We start from the raw sequence: 8,911 nt of genomic DNA on the forward strand, positions 1-8,911 counted from the left end.
CCTACTTGTCAGTATTGTAAATAGGTATATACTTGTTAATAAAATGTAAATTAATCCCTTTTTAAATGTTCCTAAACAATAAACATAGATTTCTTTAATTAGCGTTGTTCGGTATTTATAATTTTGGCCTTCTATATTTAAACAAAAGTGATAGTGTCAACCATACTTTTTAATTTGTTTTTTCTTATGTTATTTTCAATTGTTAATTCAATTAATGCATATTTTTGTAGTGTATTATGTAATATACACATTTAAATATTAAATACATATGATGCATATAATATGAGTTGGTTCAAGCGAAATAAAGGAACTGAAAAAACTGACGATCTTGATTTGTCTGCGTGTTTTGATAGCTTTAACAAACATTGGCAACAAACCTTTGAAATTATTGATCGATTTCAAGTGAGTATTGAATTTTTGTATTTTTCATATTTAATGTGAAGTAAATAGTGTACAATACAACTTAATATATTAATATGTAATCTGGTGCATTTTATTACAAATTATGTATTTATTATCGGTAATTGAATGTTTCTAAAAACCTTGGTTGAAAAACTGAAACAGATATTCTAACATATTTAAAAACATAATTAAAAGTACCTATGTTAAATTAAAAGAAAATTGCTATATAACCTATTTTGTGTTTTATTTTTTCTGGTAATCAAAATTACCCCAAGTATATGTAATCCATCCAATGACTTATTGGTTCATCTAATTAATAACCAAATATATTACTACTAGTAGTTAGTATATTGCCATGTTTATGAATTTAACTAACTCAAGTATTTAAATAAATATAGTAGAATCTTAAAAATAATGCCTTTTTAGTTTTTACTAAATGAAAGTATACTATGTCTGTACCAGATCCATGACAATTAGAGCAAGGGCCCTAAAGCAGCGGTTCCCAACATTTTTAGCTGTGTGGACCACCAATTTTGTAAACAAATCTTTGAGGCCCACAAATACCTCACCTATTTACGAATGCATATATATGTAGATACAAACTTCAGTTGTTAAAATTAAAAAGAATTAAAAAATCGATTGTTTATCATGAAAAACACTTTATATAACTTAATCACAAGTTAAACAATTTAATGTGATTTTTGACATTATTTGTCCTTCATGAGAGAGTCAAATTGGGATGAAAACTAGATAGTTTTAGAATTAAATCACTTTCAAAATTCAGTTTATTCCTATATTTAGCGTTGGGTATATACTAAAAATATATATATAATATTAAATATTATATATTTATATGGTTCACAGTCCAGTACCACTCTGCTCGAGGCTCACAAGTGGGCCGTGGACCATGGGTTGGTAACCGCTGCCCTAGAGTGTCAAAAGTTGTTACATTTTAAAGAGCGGCAAATGTTTAAATACATTTGTTTCACAGGGGTTCCAAATATTATTAGCCTGGGGAGCCAATGAAAGTTAACATGGTACTGCTATATACCCATTATATACTTTATTTTTATTAGCTTTTTGTGCATACAATTATAGCTCAACGATTATAAGGAATATAAATTATACTGTAAGATTCAAATAATACGATGTTATCTCATAAATTAGATGCCTAAGCCAGCCTTCAATATAAGGGACATTATATGCTCTTATACTAATGTCAAATAATAAACATATATTTAAAAATTATGCTTAAATACTTATTTTTTAGACTTCAAAAGGCGTTATTAAGTATGATGATATTGTAGCTGTTATAAATCATTTAAATCAATTAATAAAGCTATTGTTACTTGATGTACAATCAGTCAAATCAACCAATCAATCACGGTGTCTTGAATACTTTTTGAAAAACCAATTATTAGGAAAATTATACTCATGGAGCTTAAAAACAGACAGGTAATCGTATTTTTCTGACCTATGTTATAGATTTAGATATACACAGTGTTATGTTTTATATTTTTTGATTTTAATTATATTAATCATTGATTTGTTAATATGTTACATTCAGAGATAATTTCTTGAATGAGCCCATAAAAATGTTTACAACCAAAAAAGTGTTCTCCAGGTAATACATTTTGTGTAATTCAAATTTGTTGATGTATTTTTAGATTTAAAAACTATTTGAAATTGGAACAATTAAAAGTTTTTGGAATTCTTTTGTCAGAACTTCGAGGGCATCAGTTACTTTCTGATGATTCTATATTAAATCCTTTAATACTAATATTAAATTCATATGATGGTGATTGCTTATCTGTGGATAATGAAAAACACTTAGTTACAGTTTTAAGACAATTTTGTGTGGTGCTTTCTCATCAGCCAAGTATACTGTGCAATGTCTTAAAAGATAACACTACAAATTCAAAGTAAGTATTCTCTGTTGTACTTGTTTTTGCAATTAATTTAAATACTGTGATTTGATTTTAGATGTGTTATTTTGTCATTATTGATGGCATTCATACACCGTGATGGATCTATTGGCGAAGAAGCTCGTGATGCCTTATTAATATTTGTCTCATTATCTCGTCAAAATGATACACTAGCTAATATTATTACATCTAAATCGAATGTGAGTCCTGTATTGGCAACTGGTTTAAGTGGTCTATATTCAGTGCTGCCTCGAAAATTAGATTTTGAAAATGATTGCTACAGACTGAGCCCAGAAAATATTGAAGATGTACCAGAACTAAATAATTTCTTAGCTTCAGTAGAACTGTGTAATGCTGTTGCTAAGATATGTCACAAAACTGTATATGATCAACTTTTGGATTACTTATACCATGGGTTCCTTCTACCCGTTGTCGGGCCAGCATTAATGCAGGTACATTCAAAATTATGTATTTTAAATATTCAATTACTTGAGTTTAAACAATAGAATTTTATATTATTGTGAAATAGGGTTATTTGATATCTAAATATTCTGAATCGTAACTATGTGGTTCTAATATTGTACAACATTAAAAGTGCTTTTTATAGAAAAATCATAAGTGATGGGATAAAAAATACATCTACGTTTCTTCTCTAGCTTTATTATATTTAGTGGTACAATAAATTATTATCTGTAGGAATATACACATAAGTTTGTAGTTCTTTTTTTAATAAAATAACATTTAAAAAAGCTTTTTTTAAATAGTATTTTATTTACATATATTTTACTAATTTAAATTAGTAACTACTAACTAGTATGGTAACTTTTAATAGTAACATAGATTACAGTGATAGACAAAATTGTTAATGTGTATCATTATTTTAATTAGAAAAATGATAAACTTAACAGATTACTTATTAAAAATAATAATTTTAGTATTTAATTAATTAAATTTTTAGATATTTACTTTACGATTATGATCAAAAACATTATGGTCCTACCTCCTACGTATAATATAATCTTTCTGCTTAGTTTAGAAACTAGAAATCAAATGTGCTTTATAGTAAAGAACATTTTGTATAATTGATAATCCTCTGAAAAAAAATGAATATAAGATATTTTTTTTTTTTTGTATCATACACGTGTGTGTTTGTGTTTATACGATATTCAGAGGATTATATTATGTATAACATAACATAACTACATAAATTATTAATATCATAAAAATACAGTCATTAAAGAATTATTGCAGATACAAATGAATAATTAGTATTTAATATAACACATTAACATTAGTCATTAATTACATTCCCATTAACATAATATTACTTCTACCCCTATTTTGCTTACTAATAAATAAATAAATAAAAATTAATGTAGGTACTCTACATTTAATAAAGCAATCAATTATTATTTTCTAATAAGCTTTAAAGACTGTTTAAAACAATTGTTCAAATTATGTTTTATTCTGTTTAGGACTTTGAAAATAATTGCGGTATCAATGCACATTTATCGCGGGTAAAATTTATTTGATGTGGTTGTGGCTCTTTGCATGTGCAAAATTGAATATTTGGCTATCGAGTTTTTTTTTTCTTATTTTTATTACTGTCTTTAACAGTTATAACAACTAAGGTTATAATGCTAATTTGTAATTAAATATGAGTTAAAATCAAAAAAAATTTAAATTAAATGACAATATTTACAATTGTTGACTTGATTTTATATAAGGAAAAACTTTATAAATTACCTATGTGGCTTATTGGTTGAGTGCATGTTACAGTGTGTCAGGGTTATTGAATATTTTACATGCTTTGATATATTTTGGGCATTTTGTCACTGTTACTGAGTTATTGTTTTGCATGGTAATATATAAACTTTACTGGGAATGCTTAGTGTTATTTAAAGTAGTCTAATCTCTAATATTTCTAAAGAATTATCTGTTTGTATTTCTATAGTATATATTTTTTAATTTCTTAAGTTTTCTTTTAACATGTTTCACATACCAGTTATAGGCTATCTTTTCATGTTTTCATCTTATTGTGTTGTTTTGTTAAGGTTCCGTACCCAAAAGGTAAAACGGGACCCTATTACTAAGACTTTGCTGTCCATCCGTCTGTCACCAGGCTGTATCTCATGAACCGTGATACTTAGACGGTTCAAATTTCTACAGATGACACATTTCTATTGCCGCTACAACAAAAAATGCTAATAATAAAATAAAATAAGTATTTAAGGGGGCTCCCATACAACAGACATGATTTTGTTGCCATTCTTATAGATAATAGTATGGAACCCTTCGTGCGCGAGTCCGACTCGCACTTGGCCGGTTTTTTTTTATTTAGTAAATATACTGGTATAGTAAAAATTTAAATAAAAACATGTTTCTACATTTGAAACATTTAGTACAAATATTTGTACTACTGTATTATTGAATTTAGTATATTTTAAGTTATTTTTAGTATGTTTCTGCTTTTAACGCACATTAGTTCAACTAGAAGAGGCTACCTCTAGGTAGACAGCCCCCGCAATATATTACTTATATCTTATTGTTCCTAAACGTCTCTTATACATATTTAAAGACTTCTTAAATTATGTTATGTTTCTTTTCAAATCAGAATAGTAAATAGTATAATGTTACAGAATGTTAAATAAAATGAATTTTGTAATTTTATTTACATGGCAATAATAAAAGGACTCCCATGCATGTGTTATTTAATGCTCTAAAAGCAGAACCATCTTATTGTAGGAATAAAATTTTCAAACTATTTCAGTTCTAGTTTAGTAGTTGTAAATTGTAATTATATTTATTTTTCCATTGTTGTATATAATTTGAAAATTTCAGACTTATGTTAAATCTGTGTACATGTTATATTCTGGTATGCCTTATAAATATGTAACAATTACCAAATTTGAATTTATATAGTTTATACTAATATTTACTATACTGTTTTAAGGTGGCAGAAGAGGAAGTAGCTACAGCAACAGTATATTTAGATTTACTTCTTCGTAGTGTCACTCATCCAGGACTTCTACAGACATTTGCAAAATTTGTGCTGTGTGAAAGATTTGAAAAAATTAAAATAATTGAACTACTCGTCAATCGAATTAATAACAAATCTTTTAAGGTATTCCATTTCCTCGCTATTATAATGCTAGAAATTGAAATTAAATATTAAATTTTTATGTTTCAAATACATTTTTTAGCTTATGTTTTTGACTCATATGATTTTTAGATAAATTATATGCAACTATTATATCAAAATATAATTTTATTTTATTATTATTATTCATGCCATAAAAATTGTTACACATTTGTTTAGGTTTGTATCGCTACACTTGCATTGATGGAAACAATTTTAGACCTAAATTGCGAGGATGTCATGTTAGAACTAGTATTCAAGTATTTAGTGCCTTGCACACACATAATGCTTAGCCAACGTTCACGTATTAAACAAGTAGATTCATATTGTAAATCAGCTGACATATTTTTGTCCTTAATACCAAATGTCTTCAAGTAAGTTGTACAATTTGTGTTTTACTGTTATTTTAATTTTGGTTATCATTTTTATAATTTAATTTTAGACATAGGAATGTTAATTCTCAAACTTTATTCTCTGAATATCGAGGTTACTTAAATTGTGCACGAATCAAGATAGCTGAATGTGCTATAGAAACCAAACATTGGACCTACTTATATGATGGAGAAAATCCATCTCATGTAATAGGTAAAAAAATTTAAATCTATTATTTTTTCTTTGATTAGTAAAAAACATGTCAAAATATTTATTTATTTTGATTAAAAAATAAAAAAAACAGCATAACATAAGTTTTTAGATTCTGTTTTTATCAAATTAAGTTTGATTTGCTTGTTGAAAATTAGTCTTTTGATAAATAGAGCGCTCCAGATATTAGTAATTTAATTTATCATTGGGTGTAACTCCTAGTGAATACATTTCTACAAGTTTTTATTTTCAAATAATAAAATGCATTGAGTGTATCTCGATGTGTATTTTGTATACGTATCTTGATTTCTAAAAATATATGTTTAATGAATCATTGCATACTTAATAATATTTGTCAAATCTACGTAACACAATCACTAATCAATTATTACAACAACAATATGATTTGGTTTTTAGTTGAAACTAAAACAAATGAAGTGGAGAATGATCAAAACAGCATATTATCAGCTGACGATAGTTCAAGTGGATATGAAAGTTTCAAAGCCATGAAAGACATTGACAAGTACTGTTTGAAATTTGAAAATATAGAATAAGATAAACATTTCAATTTTTCAGAATGCTCGGAACTGATGATAGTAGACCTGCTGATGAAATGTTGTCAAACAATTCTTCGCCGTGTGGAAGTGATTCTCCAACATGCTTCATAAGACAGTCAACATTTAAGACAAAAGAACCATTTACCCAATACTCTTGTTTAGGTAAGATTTATTTGCTTGGCCATAATCTAATTTTGCTTGCATTTTACATATTAAACAAGCATTTTGTTTTGTAATGTTCAATTTTTAGGTCCATTTCTTGAGGCACTATTTTCAAATTTAGAAAATTTTCCCGAACAAGATTTTCGGATAAACCTACGTCTGACTGCTGTTCTGACTCGTCTGTCCATGTACAACAAACCTTTAATTCAATCATTACTACTAAATCATTCTATGATCTTTCAGCCATGCATACGTTCTTTGTTTCAAGTAAACACTTACTTTATACATAAGATTAGTTTATTAGTTGATAAATGGATAATACAAAATTTTAAGATTTTTATTAACTTTATTTTTTCTTTGTAGATATTGCGTTCTTTAAAACAGACTATAGAAACAAAATTATGCAATCGTGTGGAAAAAGTTATAGAAGCCGAAACATTTTTAATTGAACGAGAAAATAAACTCTGCAACACTCAATGCAGTCGTTCAGCTGGCGAAAAAATAACCGAACCATTTGTTAGAGGTATAAAACAATTTTGATAAATCGTCCTTTTTTGAATTCTAAACAATATTGAACTACAATTTTGAATCAATGTGGTTTTAGGTGAAACCAAACGGCGCAGCATATCGGTAGCATTTGGAGCAATGTTCAGGAGAAATTCTGGGAACAAGGAAGCCATATTAGAGTCCACCAACAACGGTTATAGGTATAATCACTAATGTGTCTTAGAACAATGCGCTTTGTAATTTATCAATATCTAATATTGGCTTGTTTTTTATGTATATATTGCAATTTTAGGTACTACAGAGAAAACGAAACCGAGTCTTTAGATTTGCCAATAAATGCAATAATTCTGGCAGAATGGCTGAAAGAACTGTCGGCCATTTGTCAAGAACACGCAATTAGTTAAATAGTGTACATAAATATAGGTACAACATGAACTATAATATTATTAATATTACTCATATTATTATTAGTGCATACTGCATAGTTATATTTTTTTACTGTGAATTTAAAAGTTTTAACCTTTTTGAAGTTTTTAAATTGTTGACTCAATTGTTTTGCTCAAGCTTATCGTTTTAATTAATAGATCTGTGAATTATTTTTTACTCATTTGTATTGTTAGTTGAAACTTGAATTAGATATAATGATTCAATAATATCATGTGAAATAAAGGAAAATATTCCGTCCATATTTAAAATTTGCTATTGTGCGTGTATTAAGAACTTATGTCACGCATTTACATCGCAACAGACTGCTGTACTTAAAATTGGTAGTACAAATTTGATCTTCCGATTGAAATATTTTATTGTTTATTTAAAAACTTTTTATTCCATGTTTTCATTATGTTTTCTTTTTAATTTTAACATAATATAATATTCAAACTTTCTATGAAGTCCATAATATAATACATTCAAATTTGTATTTTTATTTGAGTCCAAAATTAGTAATCATACACTTTGAAACGCACAGAATAATATGTCGTCTTCCTCCGTGGTTAAGAGTAACTCATAGATCTTATAGACATTTATATAATATATTATATGTTTTTGTTAAACATTTAAACTTTAATCCTCTGCTTAATTTATTTTTAACAAAAATAATATGTTATTAAATATTAACATTACATGTTTATCGATATCAATGTAATTCATAGTACAAACTACGTCTACAACAACTCATACTAAAAATTACAATAATGTGATTATATTTTGTTATCCGTCTTGTGTCCTTTTTTTAAAAGTATAAAATTGTATGAACTGAAAAATCAATTATACGTATTACATTTTGAATTTTGACCTCCAAGGTCTGACGATGATATTTTTTTGTAAAATTATTTGTAACACAATATATTTTATTAGCACAACGTTAATAAAGGACATTTCTATTGTAGCTTCCTATCAGATAATAATTTGTTATTTTGTGTTTATTGTTAGTTACCCACTCTAGCTATGTTACAGTTGTTAATATTATATTGTTTTTACATAGTTTGTCGAGTTATATTTTTGTAATACTCAGGACTATATTATTGTCTTTGTTCTGTTCATATAATACAATAATGTGTAACTTTGTTATTATTATAATAGTTATTATTATTATTATTATTTTTTATGTATGATCTTGCCATTTAGTTTCTATAGTA

The 8,911-nt window shown here is 26.7% G+C and overlaps 1 protein-coding gene across 2 annotated transcripts; it reads left to right on the forward strand.

The window, feature by feature from the left end:
• Positions 1-171: 171 nt before the first annotated feature.
• On the forward strand, positions 172-8,318 carry LOC111033906 (UPF0518 protein GJ17503). 2 transcript variants are annotated; one of them, XM_022314850.1, is made up of 14 exons: positions 172-402; positions 1,673-1,857; positions 2,070-2,324; positions 2,386-2,779; positions 3,803-3,844; positions 5,281-5,451; positions 5,647-5,840; positions 5,909-6,051; positions 6,466-6,571; positions 6,625-6,767; positions 6,856-7,034; positions 7,131-7,290; positions 7,372-7,474; positions 7,567-8,318. In XM_022314850.1, exons 1-14 carry the CDS (start codon positions 283-285, stop codon positions 7,676-7,678), a joined length of 2,307 nt encoding a protein of 768 aa, XP_022170542.1. In that variant the 5' UTR covers positions 172-282; the 3' UTR covers positions 7,679-8,318. The 2 variants fall into 2 exon arrangements, with proteins under 2 accessions (XP_022170542.1, XP_022170543.1); XM_022314851.1 differs by lacking the exon at positions 3,803-3,844.
• The last annotated feature ends 593 nt before the right edge of the window (positions 8,319-8,911 follow it).

This window comes from Myzus persicae, unplaced genomic scaffold (assembly GCF_001856785.1).
Source record: "Myzus persicae strain clone G006 unplaced genomic scaffold, MPER_G0061.0, whole genome shotgun sequence".
NCBI classification, from domain to species: domain Eukaryota; kingdom Metazoa; phylum Arthropoda; class Insecta; order Hemiptera; family Aphididae; genus Myzus; species Myzus persicae.

What these genes read in the sequence shown, in the direction of transcription:
- LOC111033906 (XM_022314850.1), top strand. Translation starts at nt 283, where the DNA reads ATGAGTTGGTTCAAGCGAAATAAAGGAACTGAAAAAACTGACGATCTT. An exon ending in TGGAGCTTAAAAACAGACAG is followed by an intron (nt 1,858 to 2,069) that starts GTAATCGTATTT and finishes ATGTATTTTTAG; the next exon opens with ATTTAAAAACTATTTGAAAT. An exon ending in GCCATGAAAGACATTGACAA is followed by an intron (nt 6,572 to 6,624) that starts GTACTGTTTGAA and finishes TCAATTTTTCAG; the next exon opens with AATGCTCGGAACTGATGATA.